Genomic DNA, 18,796 nt, shown 5'->3' on the forward strand with positions numbered 1-18,796 from the left:
GGTTTTTTTAACGCTAAGTTATGAAATAATGTCGTTTTCCATAGGGATATGCCCACACTGTTTTTCTAGGTTCTCTTTTTTTTTTTAAACTTTGATAAACAATAATTTTAATTCCTTTCTTAATCTTGCTATGGTTAAAATCACGTACGTAGAGGCCCCTTATCGTTCTGGTCCCCATTGATATTTTCTCTTTTTTCTTTAATCTTTGATATGGATAATTATCCCCATAGCCATATCATAAATCGTTATCACTACGAATTTTCAAAGATAGTTACTTGTTTTCTTTAGGCTTTAATCTGGATTAGTTATAATTACACTCCACACAATGCTATGCTGATATGAAATGGGAAATTTTTCATTTTGTGTAAAACAACCTATCGGAAATCGCTTATTCCCTAGTCACGTCACCCTGTTACACATGACGACTAAGGTAAGATTATTCTTTCTTACCCTGTTACACTTGACGACTAAGGTAAGATTATTCTTTCTTACTGGATGAGCTCAGGACACATTGGATATCAAAAATATCAGAATATATTCCTTCCTTCCTCCTCCTGGATTACCTCTTAACTTAAACCAAGGAGTTCACTCAAAACCCAAGACGTCGCAGGCCTGCTTGAAAAAAATAGAAGAGACTGGAAGGAGGGAGAGTGAGTTTACGGAAAGAAACATGGCAGGAACAGCTGCAGCTGCTATTGTTGGTACTCTTATAGAAGAATTTACTTAGAAGAGGCTTTGCTAGTTTGTAGTTTCCGAGAGGATTTTGGCTCCCTATGTAACGAGCTTGAGTCAATTAAATCCTTGTTAAAGGACGCTGGAGGTAAAAGGAGCTCTGCTATATTGTCAAGCTGGCTTGAGAAACTTGAGGATTTTCTGGACGACGCTGTTGACATAGTGGAGGAATGCCTAGAAGCTCGGAGCTTGTGGAACCCGCTTTTCCGCCGTAGGATGGGCGGCACGATCAAGAAGTTAAATGAGAGATTAATAAAGATAAATGTGAGTGCCAAGTACATTAAATATGCTGTCTTTGTATATGATCTGAATGCCCGTGTTCAATCACAAAGATCGATTGCAAATAATCATCTTATTAAAAAGGAGTTGCCGCCTGTTGGCATGGAAGATGACATTCAAAAGATTACTGATTTGATATTGAAGGAAGACGGCCCTCGGGTGATTGCCGTTGTGGGCATGGGAGGCCAAGGCAAAACTCTTCTGGTCCAAACTGTCTTTAACCAGGAGAGAGTTGATCAACATTTTCACCGTCGTTTTTGGGAATCGGATGTTGAGAATGTGCTCAAGCAAATGGGAAAGACTCTGAAACGTGAGGATATCAGCAACGAAAAGATTAAGGAACTCTTTGTTGATTTAGAAGGAAAACGGTGTCTGTTTGTTTTCGATGATGTGTGGGATATTGGAGGTGATCTATTTTATCTTATACAAGTTCTACTCCAAAGCAAACATAATATTGTGATCACAAGCCGTCACAGGAAAGTTGCAGAGAGTTTTGAAAATGCTTGCATCCACATGATGAGTCCTTTATCAGAGGAAAACAGCTGGAAATTGTTCTGCATGTACGCTTTTCCGGATCAGCACAGTCTTCCAGAAGAGCTCAAGAACATCGACCGCCGTCCTATTTTAAAAAAATGCGGTGGATTGCCCTTGGCTATCAAAACAATAGGCGCATATATGTCAAGAGTAAAACGGCTTCAGGTCGACTGGGACCAGGCTCTGGGTCGTCTAAATGATCTCAGCGCAATGAGCGACAGGGTTATGCCTTCTCTAAGGTTAAGCTACGAGGCTCTGCATGATAATCTGAAAGCTTGTTTTCTTTACTTTTCTGTATTTCCAAAAGGTATCGAAATAGAATGCGAAAAATTAGTTCATATGTGGATTGCTCAAGGACTTGTTTCTTTCCAAGTCGCAGCAGAAGACGCATATCATGCAGGAGATTTGTACATAAAGGAGCTTATTGATCGATGCCTTATTGAAACTTCACAAGTTGGTGGGTATGAGAGGATAAAAAGTTGCAAAATACACGATTTATTACATGACTTAGCAGTTTCCGAGTCTCTCAAACATAAGTGTTTGTTACAACCCCGAGAACAATTGAAAAGTTTACCAGTGAATATAGATTACCAGGTTTTGCGTAGAATTTCACTCATTAAAAATGATATAAGTGAAATCAAACAGACCATGAAGTGTTCAAGGCTCCGCATTTTATTGTTATCTGAAAATTTATCGCTTAAATCAATCTCTCCAAGTTTTTTAAACAACCTGACATATCTAACAGTGCTAGATTTAAGCTACACTGCCCTCAGTACATTGCCCAAATCCATTGGTAAATTAAAACATCTGAAGTTTTTGAATTTGTCGAGCACAGACCTCTCGGACATGCCAGAGTGCTTGAGTGGTCTGGTGCGCCTTCAGTATCTGAATGTTAGTCAGTGTTCTAATCTAGAAAATCTGCATTCAGGGATAAGTAGGAACAAGCATATGCTATATCTGAATATGGAGGGTTGCGGAAAATTGAAGTGGCTGCCTAAGGGAATATCGGAGCTGAGCCATCTGCAGACACTCAAGGGTACTCTATCTGGTGCTCGTAACGAGGCCAAAGCTTTGCAGCTGAGCGATCTCAAACGATTGATTAATTTGCAACACCTTGCATTAGAAATCGGTCGTCCTTCAGAAAATATTGCTCAACCAGAGGAGGGAACTTTTGGGGAAATGAAAAAGATGCAGAGCCTCTCCGTGATAAACAACGGTTCAAGTCACCTCAATCTTCCGAGTGACATGGGAGACATGGATCGCCTTCAAGTAGTTTGCTTACGTAAATGTGTGATCCCAAGTTGGATATTTGAGCTTCCTAGCCTCACGGAGCTTCATTTACAAAAAGATGATTCCATAGGCAGTGTCTATAAAAGAGTAGCCTTCATCCCTAATCTGAAAAAGCTACACTTGTCAGACAATGACAACTGTATTGAGTTTCCAAAGGAGTTTGGAGAATGCAAGGCGTTTCCAAAGCTGGAAGACCTCATGGTAGATAGTTTTAGCTCTTTGGAAACGTTTCCGTCGTTGCAGGATACAGCAATGCCAATGTTAAAGTATTTCCGACTCAGATGGTGTCACAGATTGAGAAATATAGCCCAAGGATTGGAGCGCCTTAAGAGTCTCAAAGAAGTAGAGATACTGAGGAGTAAAGGCGACCGAGACCTTTGGGAAGGTGAATGGCTACCAACTTTGAAAGAGAGACGCATTAAGCTCAAAGTGTACCCATATGATCAAACTACAATTGATGGAATTGACAACTCAACTACAATTGATGGAATTGACTGTAAGGACTCTGGACACCACATATCTCCACAATGGTATGATATTGTCCACTTTGGGTCTAAGCCCTCATGGATTTGCTTTTGGACTTACCCCAAAAGGCCTCATACCAATGGAGATATTTGTCCATCCTTATATATCCATGATCTTCCCCACCTCTAGTCAATGTGGGACTTTGGTCGTATACCCAACAATCCTCCCCTCGAACAAAGGACCATCGAGCCTCCCCTCAAACGATTATCCATCCGTCCACTCTCTACCAACCAGGATTCTCCGCTCCAATGCGTTGGAAGCACACGCCTTACATGGAGCACCACCTGCCTCGAGAGCTTGCTCTATCCCAGGTCAACTCCTCTTCACCGTGTTGGGACCAGGACACGTCCATGAAGAATCCGGAGCACACCGCCTGTCTAACCGAGCTCATCCACGGATCCCATCGTGATATTACCGGGGCCCACCACCTTCGTTCGGTATTCCGAGGATTCATCCACTTGGCTAATTTCGGGGCATGGCTCTGATACCACTTGTAAGGACTCTGAACACCACATATCTCCACAATGGTATGATATTGTCCACTTTGGGCCTAAGCCCTCATGGATTTGCTTTTGGACTTACCCGAAAAGACCTCATACCAATGGAGATATTTGTCCATCCTTATATATCCATGATCTTCCCCACCTCTAGTCAATGTGGGACTTTGGTCGTATACCCAACATTGACAACTCGACAACAGCAAATGATAATGCACTTCAATGGTGGTACACTTGTTGCACGGTTATGTAAAGCAGGTATTTTTGAAGTAGGAAATTAGAGATATAAATTCTATTTATATTTTATATTTTAGATGATCAAACTTGTATTTAGAAGTTTTCATGTATGGAAAGTTTGTTTTAACTCATACTTCAACCAGGGAGACTGCAGAGCAGCAAGTTCTTTACGGTTCAACCAGGGAGACGGCAGAGCAGCAAGTTCTTTACGGTCTGAGAGAGGCTGTTGTGAGTAATCTTTTTTTGAATATGGTTGCACACTGATCATATTTGGTAGTCAGAAGGACTCGCTTGTATCCTTGTTATCACTTGTGTCACACTATAATTATGCATTTATGTTTCACACACCATATCATCCAAAAGCTGTTTGTCAAATCCAGAAATCGATTTATTTGCTGTACGGATGAAATTCTATGACCATCTTTAAGTGTTACAATGTTACGAATTTTATATTATAAATTTGTAATTCGAATTTACCATCTCACTGCCTCTGTAAATATTTTTGTGTTCATCCAGCATTCTGTGAGCATCATGGAGATCATTTATAATAGCCTTTGCTTGTTGTTCATGATTTGCAGGCTTTTACATGTCGATGCAGAGGAATAGACGAAATGCCCCTCCTATATTTTTAGGAACATATTTAGTGTTGTTATGAAGACACAGCTTCTATCTCCTTAATTGTTGAAATTCCAGTTTGTCCACTTACAAAATCTGTGATTTTGTTTTATTATTACAGGTTTTGTACTTGAAATAGGCATAATACGTTTTTTTACTGAAAAGAGTGCATGGCAGATACTTTCAGCGGTGAAGGGCATGATTAAAATGTCATTTATATTTTAACGCTTTGTACATGCTACACAAATTAATTTATACGGAATTGCACAGAATAATCTTGAATGTCCTCAATCTATCCATCAACATGGTGTAGTCTTTTCTTTTCCACTTCATAAAATTTTATGAATTCAGATAGTCATGTAGCATAAAATATTGTAAAATCATGGATTATCAATTCGACATGGATCGAGTTTTTATATTTCACAGAACTGTTATTATACTTAAAAACATTGTTGGTATTGCCTCACTTGTGTTGGGCATTTTTCTGGTAAAATCCCAAAACCAAAATAAACTGAACACAGAGACAATGCTCTGTTTTTCTCCAGGATTTTAACACAGGGAAGCTTAAAAAGTTTCTGAGTAGAGCATTACATACACCCACAATATCTTTGTATTCATTAAAACAAAATTCCTGATACAAGATTCATCCTCTGTCACTCAGAGGGATTCACCAAAACATTTTAACAAAATTACTCTGTCTCCTTTATAAAAAAATTTACACAACTGTGTGTAAATTTTGTTTACATTTACTACTGTAAAAAACCTTTTACATATACTGCTGTAAAAATAAAAATCACATTATGCACTTTTCATATTACAAAAAGCTTCCAGCACACAAGCCATTACATTGCAATACATATGATTTACATCGAATTTGTTTTTGCACTACTGTGCATTCTTTTCTTACCATACTAAATCAACACATAAAAAAACTTTCACCCTGCTCCCTGTTCTCTCTACTCGCACTGTTGTGCGTTCATTTCACATTGCATTACAAAGTCTTAGACATTACCTATGCTGCTGCGTTTCACTGCTTCATTACAGAATGGTCGACTAACAAAAAAAAAAAAAATCATAATACATACTATGCATATGCAACAACAAAACCAAAAAAAAATTACATTGCGTATATGACCATACCCCCGTACATATTAAAAACATTAAAATTTAAAGACATTTACCTATGCCCATACCTCCATAAAAAAACATTAAAATTAAAATCTCTTACCAATACTCTACGAACCGGAGTAAATAACATTAATTACTTGACTGAAGTAAACAGCGGTCAACCCAAAAATTTCACGCAATGTCATTCCCTCCAGGCTTGAATGCAGCTTTGGATTAATCGGACGGCGGACAACCTCCCTTGCAATCGGATGGATCGGGACGATATCGGATGGCCCTCACTTGCTGAACGTTATGTCCCGATGGAATGGTTGTTTTGGAGAAGGTACAGTTTACGCGTGGCAAGATGTTATTGCATCGGGCGCGCTTGTACGAAAACCACCTTCACAGCAAAAGCGGTCCGATGAGCTTTGATGGTTTTCGGCAGCAGTTTTGGTGAATTAACCCACACGGTTCAACAGTTGAAATTATATTTTCAACACTCCCCTTTAATTTCAACTGCTGGGCATTCAGTCATACCCAGACACTTCCTCAAAAATTCAAAGCTTTTTTGGTCCAATGGCTTTGTCAAAATGTCTGCAACCAGTTCCTGAGTCCTACAATGTTGTAAAACAATTTCTCCATTGCTTACCAATTCCCTGATGTAATGAAACCTTGTGTCAATGTATTTTGTTCTCTTATGAAACACAGAATTCTTTGATAATGCAATAGCTGAGCTATTGTTACAAAAAATCACTGTTGCTTTTGCTTGCTCTTGGCCTAAGCTCCTCAACATCCTTCTCATCCAAACTGCTTGACACGTTGCTGCTGTAGCTGCCACATATTCAGCCTCTGCTGTAGACAATGCTACAATAGGCTGCTTCTTGGAAGCCCATGAAATGGCTCCTGAACACATGTGAAAAGCATAACCGGAAGTGCTTTTCTGATCATCTACACTTCCAGCCCAATCACTATTAGTGTATCCAATTAAATCTAAATGTTCTGAGACAGTATATAAAATGCCAAACATTTTTGTACCTTTAACATACCTCAGAATTCTTTTTGCTGCTTGCCAATGTGCTTCCTTTGGCCTCTCCATGAATCTGGAAATTAAACTAACAGCAAACATTATATCTGGCCTAGTTGTTGTTAAATACATAAGGCTGCCAACAATACTCTTGTACAAACTAGGATCAAAATCCTTGTTGCTGTCCTCTTTGCTGAGTTTTAATCCCATTACTGTGGGAGTGATTGCTGCCTTGCACTCTTGCATGTTAAATATGTCCAACACTTCATTTACATATTTTGTTTGTGAAATAAAAATCCCATTTTCATTTTGATCTACTTCTATTCCTAAGAAGTATCTCAGCAAGCCCATGTCAGTCATTTCAAATTCTTCTTTCATGACTGATTTGAAATTCTCAATGAGATAAACATCATTGCCTGTGAAAATAACATCATCAACATACAACACAACAATTAAAATTTTACCATCTTTTTCTTTGATGTAGAGGGTGGGTTCTCCCTCACACTTTTCAAATTATTTTTCCAGTAGATAGGAATCTATCCTACTGTACCATGCTCTTGGCACTTGCTTCAGCCCATAAAGAGCTTTCTTCAATCTGCACACTTTGTGCTCTTGGCCTTTCTTTTCATAGCCTAGAGGTTGTTCAATGTAAACCTCTTCCATTAACACTCCATTTAGGAATGCTGACTTCACATCCATTTGGTAAACTTTCCACTTGTTTTGAGCTGCTATGGACAACACTGCTCTCACGGTTTCCATTCTTGCAACCGGTGCGAAAGTTTCCTCATAGTCTCTCCCATACTGCTGCTTGTATCCCTTGACAACAAGCCTTGCCTTGTGTCTTTCTATTTTTCCTTCAACATTACTCTTGGTCTTGTAGACCCATTTAACTCCAATGACTTCTTTACCTTTTGGTAGCTCAACCAAATCCCATGTCTTGTTTCTTTCTATGGCATTCATCTCTTCATCCATAGCTTCTATCCATTTCTTATCTTTAATTGCATCTTCAAAATGAATAGGATCATCAACATGACAATACAAAGCAAACAATGAATTCATACCTTCATCATAAAAGTCACTTAAATTTCTAAACTTCTTACCTCGTTCATTTGGTGTGCAAGTGCTTGAAGATGCACTTGAATTTCCTCCTTGTGGTGTGCTTGGAGAAGCACTTTCATTTATCCTCAAGGGTGTTCCTTGCTGTCCTTGTGTTGGCGCTGCTGTTTGGGGATGTATTTCAGCCATCTCCTCATCATCTTCATCATGAGACAAACAGTTTTTAACATTCACTGTTTTCTCTATGCTTCCATCCCAAGCTTCCTCTTCAATGAACTGAAAATCTCTGCTCACAAAAAACTTCTTGGTCGATGGAATATACAACCTGTAAGCTTTGGATTCCTCACTGTATCCAATGAAAATACATTTCTCCCCTTTGCTATCCAAATTCTTCCTTAGCTGATCTGGAATGTGTGCATAGGCCACACATCCAAAAATTTTCATGTGGGTGACACCTTGCTTTCTCCCACTCCATGCTTCTTCCGGCACTTTGTTCATCACTGCTTTTGTAGGACACCTATTCAAAATATATACTGCACAGTGTACAGCTTCAGCCCAATAATCATTTGGCAAATGCTTTGCCTTTAGCATGCTCCTCGCCATATCCATGATGGTCCTATTCTTCCTTTCAGCTACTCCATTTTGCTGCGGGGTGTACCTAGCTGTAAATTGTTTGTGAATTCCATTTTCTCTACAAAACCGTAGGAATTCCTTGGAGATATACTCACCTCCTCTATCAGTTCTCAAAACTTTGATGCGCAGCCCGCTTTGGTTTTCCACAAGTGCTTTGAAATTTCGAAATTTTTCAAACACTTCACTTTTGTTCTTCAAGAAATAAGCCCAAGTCTTTCTGGTGAAATCATCAATGAATGTTAGAAAATATTGGCTGCCTGCTAATGATGGAGTTTGCATCGGTCCACATAAATCTGAGTGAACAATTTCTAAGGGTGCCTTTGCCCTTATGCTTTTCCCTGATGGAAAACTTTCTCTATGTTGTTTCCCCAAGATACAACCTTCACAAAGGCTGTCCGGTTTCTCTATCAATGGTAATCCTCTTACCATTCCTTTTCTACTCAACAAATTAAGACCTCCAAAGTTGAGATGTCCAAATCTCAAGTGCCACAACCAATTTTCATCCTTTGGTACGCTTTGGAAAGCCTCTTGGGTAACTGCTGCAATTACTTCTTTGTTTTTCAAATCTGCCCTTATTCTGAGAGGGAACATCCTGTTCCTTGTCATCTTTACTTCAGCAATGCATCGTTTGCTGGGTGCTCTATCCATGATGGTGCATACATCATTCACAAAGAAAACATTGTACCCCTTTTGAACAAGTTGTCCAATACTCAAGAGGTTACATTTCATTCCAGGAACATAGTAGACATCTGCTATGGTTTTCTTTTCACCTTTCTTTGTAAATATTTTAACTTCTCCTTTTCCCATAACAGAAATTTTGCTATCAGTCCCAAGTGCGACTTGTGATTTCACATTCTGATATAAAGCAGAAAACAGGTCTATGTTTCCTGTCATATGGTTACTACAACCGGAATCTAGAAACCATATGTCTTCACTGTTTGTTTCAGCCATGTTACAAGCTAACAGCACATTATCTTGGCTGATATTTTCTCTAGTGATATTTGCACTAGATCTATTATTCATATCATGCTGTTTCTTCCTACATTCACTGGCATAATGCCCATATTTTTTACAGTAATAACATTGGACATTGGATTTTTCATACCTTTGTCCTTGAGCATGATGTTGTCCACTTTGTTGGCTGCTGCCTTGGCCTTGGTTCTGATTTGGATTGCTGCCTCTTCCTTGAGCATTTGTTGGACTGTTCCTTCCACCTCTATTTTGGCTTCTGCCTCTTCCTCTCTTGTTTCCTCTGCCTTGACCTCTTCCTCTTCCAAAGGACATCTGGGTCTTGAAGGCTTGCTCTAGAGATGAGTTTTCATTTCTACTCAACCTCTGCTCATGTGTTATCAGTGATGCATGAAGTTCATCAACTGAAAAGTTTGAGAGATCCTTTGTCTCTTCTATGGTGGTGACAATCACATGGAACCTTGAGGGTAGGACTCTCAATATTTTCTCCACAATCCTCCTTTCTTCAAGAGTCTCTCCATGAGTCCTTATCTATGTGACCAGACCAATTACATGTGTGAAGAATGAGTCAATATTGTCTGACTCCTTCATGCACAGATTCTCAAAATCTTTCCTCAGTAATTGTAGTTTTGCTGTCTTCACTTTCTCCATGCCTTGATAGGCTGTCTTGAGGGTTTTCCATGCTTCTTTGGATGTCTTAGCTGCTGCTATCCTTGGAAACACACTCTGGTCCACTGCTTGATACAAAAATACAAGGGCTTTTGAATCCTTCTTCCTATTGCTCTTCAACAGATCTCTCTCTGCCCGTGTCAAGTTATTAAACTCTTCTTCATCTACTGGCTCTTCAAATCCATATTCAACAAGTTCCCGTAGATCTTGTGAGGCAAACAGGGCTCTCATGGTTATTGCCCAATAGTCATAGTTTTTCCCATTAAACTGTGGGAGCTGGGTATTAAACATACCCATACTAGTGCTTGTGCTAGCCATTCCTTGCATTCTGAGCTATGCTTCAAATATTGGACTGTGTATTTAAAATATTGATTGTTTCTTCAGCAGTAACACAAAGAAAACTTTGAGAAATACCTGAATCCTTTTGCCCGAGACTTCACTCTGCTGGAGAAGTTGTTGCAGCGAAAAACTCCTTCCTTCAGCTTCTTTGACACCTACAAAGAGCCTGAACCAGCTCTGATACCACTGTTGGGGATTTTTTTGGTAAAATCCCAAAAACAAAATAAACTGAACACAAAGACAATGCTTTGTTTTTCTCCAGGATCTTTAACACAGGGAAGCTTAAAAAGTTTCTGAGCAGAGCATTACATACACCCACAAAATCTTTGTATTCATTAAAACAAAATTCCTGATACAAGATTCATCCTCTGTCACTCAGAGGGATTCACCAAAACATTTTAACAAAATTACTCTGTCTCCTTTATAAAAAAAATTTACACAGCTGTGTGTAAATTTTGTTTACATTTACTGCTGTAAAAAACCTTTTACATATACTGCTGTAAAAATAAAAATCACATTATGCACTTTGCATATTACAAAAAGCTTCCAGCACACAAGCCATTACATTGCAATACATATGATTTACATCGAATTTGTTTTTGCACTACTGTGCATTCTTTTCTTACCATAGGAAATCAACACATAAAAAAAATTTCACGCTGCTCCCCTGTTCTCTCTACTCGCACTGATGTGCGTTCATTTCACATTGCATTACAAAGTCTTGGACATTACCTATGCTGCTGCGTTTCACTGCTTCATTACAGAATGGTCGACTAACAAAAAAAAAAAACATAATACATACTATGCGTATGCAACAACAAAACCAAAAAAAAATTACATTGCGTATATGACCATACCCCCGTACATATTAAAAACATTAAAATTTAAAGACATTTACCTATGCCCATACCTCCGTAAAAAAACATTAAAATTAAAATCTCTTACCAATACTCTACGAACCGGAGTAAATAACATTAATTACTTGACTGAAGTAAACGGCGGTCAACCCAAAAATTTCACGCAATGTCATTCCCTCCAGGCTTGAATGCAGCTTTGGATTAATCGGACGGCGGACAACCTCCCTTGCAATCGGACGGATCGGGACGATATTGGATGTCCCTCACTTGCTGAACGTTATGTCCCGATGGAATGGTTGTTTTGGAGAAGGTACAGTTTACGCGTGGCAAGATGTTATTGCATCGGGCGCGCTTGTACGAAAACCACCTTCACAGCAAAAGCGGTCCGATGAGCTTTGATGGTTTTCGGCAGCAGTTTTGGTGAATTAACCCGCATGGTTCAACAATTGAAATTATATTTTCAACAACTTGACACATTATATCAATGTGTAAGGTTTTTCTCAATATGATTAAAACTCAAATCTAAATTGATTATATCAATGTGTAAGGTTTTCCTCAATATGATTAAACTAAAATCTAAATTGATGGCTGATACATTAGCCTCCAAAGCAAAGCGGGTATTTCTTTCTCAGATCAAAGTAAATAGAGAGATTTATTTATGTCATTCTTTAAAATATTGAAGAAATAAAAAGGGAAAACTAGAGTTAAATATGCACAAAATATCTTATAAAAATATTATATGTTATATAAATTAAGTAACGAGCTAATGTTGGACATTCATCTATATAATAAGTATTCATTGTTAAAATAAACAATCATAAAAACTACCTAAATTATAATTTTCTTTTAAATTAATATTAATAACATAAAAAAAAATTAATATCAGTTAAATATACATACAATTAAAAAAATATGAAACAAGATTCTTAACTATGAAGATTTATTCCCATTTTATCATGGAGATTTTTAATCTATAAATAGTCTTTCTTACAATATCATAAGCCAATATCATGGCTAATGGATATCACATGTCATAAAAATCATAACTCCCTTTATATTGTACTTATTCACCTAACATTTTTTTGATTAAGCAATTTAATTAAAAAGGCAAAATGAGCATAACTACTTTAAAGATAAATCTCCATCATTGAATTGTTTATATGTTTTTTCTAAAATATTTTATGGAGGTTAAATCCCTACCATCCACTTAATAATTATTGATAATTAAATTAAAATTTTGAAAGCCCTATTCCAAAATAAACATAGCTATATTGATAATTAAAACACAAAAAAACATAATCGAATTATTACTTTTTAACTCCAATTCATTGAATTATTGGGATACAATTAAATAAATCCAAAATATTCATAAAGAATGTCATGGAACATCTTTGCAAAAAAAAATTAAATTGCTAATTATAACCTACAAAGTACTTATTTTTACAAAAAAAAAAAGTATATGATAACCCAGAATAACCAACACACTTCAATAAATATGAAAACAAAAAGATTAAAATTATATTGTAGGATGAACTATTTACAATTAGTTTTTTCTTTTTTAATTAACTATATGAGACGTATATGAACATGCAAGTCTTATATGACTAGCACAACCACATTAATAAATGTTGTTGAAAAACAACATAAACTTTAATGGTATAGATCTAATATTAATAATAATATTCATATGCATATTGATAAATATATAATAATAATATTACAAAAATAATAATTATAATAAATATTAATATTAATTTATATTAATTAATTATATTAATAAATAAACAATATATTATTAATTTATTATTAATTTTAATATTAATAAATAATTATTTATAATTAGTATTCATATTAATAATTAATTAACATTAGGGGAGGTAGGCACGAGAGGGCTCCTCTGTAGCCCTGAGGAACATTTGGAGACCAAATATGCATGGGGATTGGGAATGACCACCAATAATAAGGCAGAGCTCTTTGTCTTGTGGAAAGGTCTGGATATTGTTATAGCCCTAAGAATAAAGAGAATAAACATAGTGGGAGACTCAATGTTGGTCATACGAATGTTCTCAAATGGACATTTTATTGACAACAATTCGCCCATATTTAAATGAATAAACCTCCAATACGTAAATTTGAGAAACATTTCATTTTTCATGTTCTCTGGTGATTGAATTCGAGTGTCTTTGAAATGGAAAATTGAGGCGTTATATTGGGAGTCAAGAGGTATGAGTTAGATAGGAGGACCGGAAACTACCTCCCTATCCCTTGATTTAATGCAGGACAGACTCTTAATAACTCAAAGAAGGACCCCCAATGTTGGTGGGATGGCACAGAGGTGAGGTTGCAGACAAATGGATAGGTGGAGCATGAGCATGATGAGTGGCGATCTTCCAGACCTCCAGGGAAGCACAGTGTATGGTTTTAAGACGATGTCAAAGAGGAGTGGGGAGGATGCAAGGATCCCACCATTTCGGAGAATTTGCAGAATCACACATAGTAGTAGAGAATTAATAGTGAGGAGGAATTTTGTTGCAAATTTCCTATGAACATGGTTTGCTAGATCTCTAGGGAAAAATGTATATTTAATGAGAGTTCAGCTCAAAGACCTCCATGGGTTAATCACACGAGCAACGGAGTTTGGAGTGAAAGGAGAGCGGGGAATATAAAATTCACCAGCACCCCCAGTACTGTTGCTCATAGTTAAAGGCTTGGTGTATAATGGTGAATACATTGAGAGATGGCTTAGCGTTAAAATGAGTGCATCAAGATATCACGGTGGGAACCCTTCTGAGGAGGAGTTGGCATGCTAGAAGTGGGTCATTGAATTCATGTTCAAGCTAATCATGGGGAGACTCAACCTCATCACTCAATGAGTGGAATTGTTGGAAAATGGCAGGGTTGTTAACACTTAGAGAATCAATGTGATGTTTGAGGCTGTGGAGGAAACCTTGGAGCGAAAAAATGTAAAGATGGAGACAGGCATTCTCACTACCAATTCAGAGTTGGTTGGTGACAGTGTGTTCGCTGAGGTCAAAGAGATAATTACAGGGCTACCGAAGGAGGTTGTAGCAAAAATTTAGAGCGATGGAGGAGCTGGTGACTTTGGTGCATGATCGAGCAACCGAGGAAATTCTATTGGTGAGCACAAGGGGAAGCTCAATCTTGGATAATGTTTATTTATGCTTTGTAGATGTATTTTGTTGTTAAGACTATACTTCTGGATCTATGGTCAATTTCAGTGGTTTTTAATAGTATATAAGGCTACTAGGATAAACAAAACTGCTTGAAGGCTATACTGGACATAGAAGCATATGCTAAGTTTGAAGGAAGTTTTTTTATCCTAATGTAAAACAGTGCTAGCCATGAAATCCAGATTTTAAATACAAAGTATCTGTGCTATTTAAAAATAATAATTAATATTAACATGAATACTAATATTAATATTAATATATAATTAATATTAATATTAATTAATTCATTATATTAATTAATTAATTAAATATATTAATTATTGTTAATTAATCAATTATTTATTTATTGAGAAAATCGTTGATGTTGGACCATGGTTAACCATAATTATAAACCCAAGTGATTTTTATTAAACCCAAGGAACAATATTATAAACCCTATGAATAATATTATACCCTTGGAATATGAACCCAAGGTATTATAAACCCAAGGTAATAATAAATATAAGGGATTAATATTAAAAACCCAAGGAAATAATATTAAATCCAAGGGAATAATATTATAAACCCTAGGTATATAAACCCCAAGTTAAATACTATAAACCCTAAAATAATCATGGTTGACCATGGTTGATTTTCATATAGGAATAATCTTTGTCACAATGTGATGTTGGACCATGGTTTACCATGTTTGATTTCCATATGGGGCCAATTTTTGTCACATTGCGACATTGGACCATGGTTGATTTTCTTATTGAGAAATATTTGTCATAATATGACGTTGGACCATGGTTGACCATGATTATAAACCCAAGGGATTTATATTAAACCCAATGACCAATATTTTAAACCCTATGAATAATATTATACCCTAGCAATATGAACCCTTAGATTAAAAAACCCAATGGATTGATATCTTAATCCCAGGGGAATAATAAACTCAACGGATTAATATTATAAACCCAAGGTATATAAACCCTAAGATAAATATTATAAAACCTAAAATAAACATGGTTGACCATGGTTTACCATGGTTGTTTTTCATATTGAGTCAATCTTTGTCACAATGGGATGTTGGACCATGGTTGACCATGGTTGATTTTCATATTGAGACAATCTCTACCACAATGTGACATTGGACCATGGTTGACCATGATTATAAACCCAAGGGATTTATATTAAACCATAGAATTAATATTATAAACCCTATGAATAATATTATACCCTAGGAATATGAAACCTTAAATCCTAAGGGAATAATAAACCCAAGTGATTAATTCTAAAACCCTAATGTATTATAAATCCAAAGGAATAATATTAAACACAAGTTATATAAACCCTAACATAAATATTATAAACCCTAAAAAAAATATGGTTGACCATGGTTCATTTTCATATTGAGATAATCTTTATCACAATGTGATGTTGTACCATGGTTGATTTTCATATTGAGAAAATATCTGATGTTGGATCATGGTTGACCATGGTTATAAACCCAAGGGATTTATATTAAACCTAAGGATTTATATTATAAAACATAGGCATAATATTATACCTTAGGAAAATGAACCCTTAGATTAATAAACCTAACAAATTAATATTATAAACCCAATAGAATAATAAACCCAAGGAAGTAATATTAAAAGCCCGAGGGAATAATATTAAAACCAAGGGATTAATATTTTAAGCCCCAAGTATATAAACCATAAGATAAATGCTATAAACCCTAAACTAAACATAGTTGATCATGGTTTACCATTTTTTATTTTCATATTGAGACAATCTTTGTCACAATGTGACATTGGATCATGGTTAACCATGGCTGACCATGGTTGATTTTCATATTGAGACAATTTTTGTCACAATGAGACATTTGACCATGATTGGTTTTCATTATAAACCCTATGAATACTATTACACCTTGGGAATATGAACCCTTAGATTAATAGACCCAATAGATTGATATTATAAACCTGTTGGAATAATAAACCCAAGGGATTAATATTATAAACCGTAGCTATATAAAACCTAAGATAAATACTATAAACCCAAAAATAAGCATGGTTGACCATGGTTTATTTTCATGTTGAGATAATCTTTGTCACAATGCAATGTTGGACAATGGTTGACCATTGTTAATTTTCATATTGAGACAATATTTGTCATAATGTGATATTGGAACATGGTTGACAATGGATGTCCATGGTTGATTTTCATATTGAGACAATCTTCGTCACAATGCAACATTGGACCATGGTTGACCATGGTTTATTTCCATTTTGAAACAATATTTGTCACAATGAGGCATTCGACCATGGTTGACCATGGCTAACCATGGTTGATTTTCATATTGAGATAATCTTTGTCACAATGTGACATTATTCCATGGTTGACCATCATTATAAACCCATGGTATTTATATTAAACCCTAGCATTAATATTATAAACCTTATGAATAATATTACACCTGTTGTAGTGGCTACAACCACCCTCCAAAATTTTGCCTTAGCTTCGTTTTGAATCCTCCCTACCAACCATCCTCAACAGCATGCCTTGCACTGTCAAGTACACAAGCTTCAGTGGTTTTCTAGGAGATTGTCAGCCTGTGTGTTGTCCCTTAAGAAACCAATTTCCTAGTTGTGTAGAAATTGTGCTTAAGACATTAATGTTTATTGTTTATGTCACTTAGTTGTATGTTGTATTCTCAAGTGAAGGACTTGAAGGACTTGGTTTTAAACCCTCAATACTTAGGTGACATGAAAGTCTCAGAATGCCATTTGATTGCTAAATATAAATGTTGAATGAATAATGCTTAGAGAAGTCAGAGACAATATGCTGTTTTACACATAAACTACTATATGTAACTTAGAAGAATTGTAGAGGTAGGAACTTCAAGTATAGGAGTGCTCTTTTAAGGAAATTTAACTTCATTCACATAAGCAAACAAAGACCTGCAGCTTCATTACCATACTTAAAGGAAAGAAGACATATGATGACACATAACAAAGAAGTTACAAAATCATACCCAACAATGTGTGGAAAACTTCTGATTCTTTCATTAATCAATAGTTTTATCAAGAATATAGTGGCCTAGTCTCCAGGTTCTTCAAAATTCGAACCCTTTTTCTATAATTTTGCCTCTTTTTATACATCATGTGACAGTTGATAATCACCAAAACTGTCAAACTGCTTAACTATCTCCTAACTGTCTAAAGTAAAAGTCATTACAGAATATTACATTAGAGGGTAAAAGACACCTCATTCTCAAGAAAACAAAACAACAAGAAGTAACATAAATTAGAAAACTGATGATGGTTGCTCACTGTTCGGGTCTGTGGCTTGACTGCTGATGAAGTCTCTCTGTAGAAGTTATGATAATAATTAAACTGTTTTAACACAACAAATTGCATTTTAACAAAACTCCGTGCATGAATTTGGGCCCACGTATGTGTCAGAAATGTTCTAATTGGCTAGAACATAAAGAAACCCTTATGGCCCACATATATATCGGGAGTGTTCCGATTGGAAAAAACATGAAGAAACCCGACCAATCACCGTTCCTTTGGAGTTTCGGTCATCGCCACTAATTCTAGTTATTCTACTAAAACAATGGAATTGGTTGATTACGGAGAATATGGCTTACCATGGAACTAAAAAGACTTCAGACTCTACTTCATAATCTGATCACATCCGCCTTTTCCACATACGTTTGCCTTCCCCACAAACCCGATATGGAAACAAAACTGCAATTTAAAGGTTTCTCGGCTCCAAAATTTATAATAAATTAGACGCAATTTTCGACGTGATATCCATCAGATCTCATCCTTTCCTGATGATCGGATATGATTAATCCGGATTCCAACTGATTAAATCACATTCTATAAGCCATCACGCTCATTTTCCAAATTAAACCTTGCCCTTGTTAATAGCGCGATTGCCGTCGGATCTGCATTCTTCAAGCGGACGACCCTAATCAACTGAGGTGTTAACTCGATTTTATAACTTCTCGTGTGTGATTTCTAATTAAACTTCATTCTTGTTATCCATGCAACTACACTCGTATCTGTTTCCTGTCGATCGGAAGGCTCAAATCTTCTCGCGGGTTTATCACGTTCAAAATTCGTCAATAAAGTAAAACAACTTATATCTTTATAAATTTCCGCATTTTCTCTTTTTCCCGTTATAACATAATATTTGATTTTTTTCCTTTTTGCGATAAAACTAAAAATAAAATTAAAAGGACAA

The 18,796-nt window shown here is 36.3% G+C and overlaps 1 protein-coding gene across 1 annotated transcript; it reads left to right on the plus strand.

Annotated features, from left to right (window-relative positions):
• The first annotated feature begins 670 nt into the window (after nt 1-670).
• Nucleotides 671-4,358, plus strand: LOC149211290 (disease resistance RPP13-like protein 4). Its single transcript, XM_089399245.1, has 3 exons — nt 671-697; nt 811-3,331; nt 4,195-4,358. Exons 1-3 carry the CDS (start codon nt 671-673, stop codon nt 4,356-4,358), a joined length of 2,712 nt encoding a protein of 903 aa, XP_089255371.1.
• Nucleotides 4,359-18,796: the final 14,438 nt, after the last annotated feature.

The sequence above is a fragment of the Pinus tabuliformis genome, chromosome 1_2, assembly GCF_031772625.1.
Source record: "Pinus tabuliformis cultivar Carrire ecotype Pingquan chromosome 1_2, CPIR1, whole genome shotgun sequence".
Taxonomy (NCBI): domain Eukaryota; kingdom Viridiplantae; phylum Streptophyta; class Pinopsida; order Pinales; family Pinaceae; genus Pinus; species Pinus tabuliformis.

Excerpts from the sequence above, each read along its gene's own strand:
- LOC149211290 (XM_089399245.1), top strand. The coding sequence starts at position 671 with ATGGCAGGAACAGCTGCAGCTGCTATT. Across the intron at positions 698-810 it reads GAACAGCTGCAGCTGCTATT|GACGCTGGAGGTAAAAGGAG; the intron begins GTTGGTACTCTT and ends TCCTTGTTAAAG. Across the intron at positions 3,332-4,194 it reads TACAATTGATGGAATTGACT|TTTTCATGTATGGAAAGTTT; the intron begins GTAAGGACTCTG and ends TGTATTTAGAAG.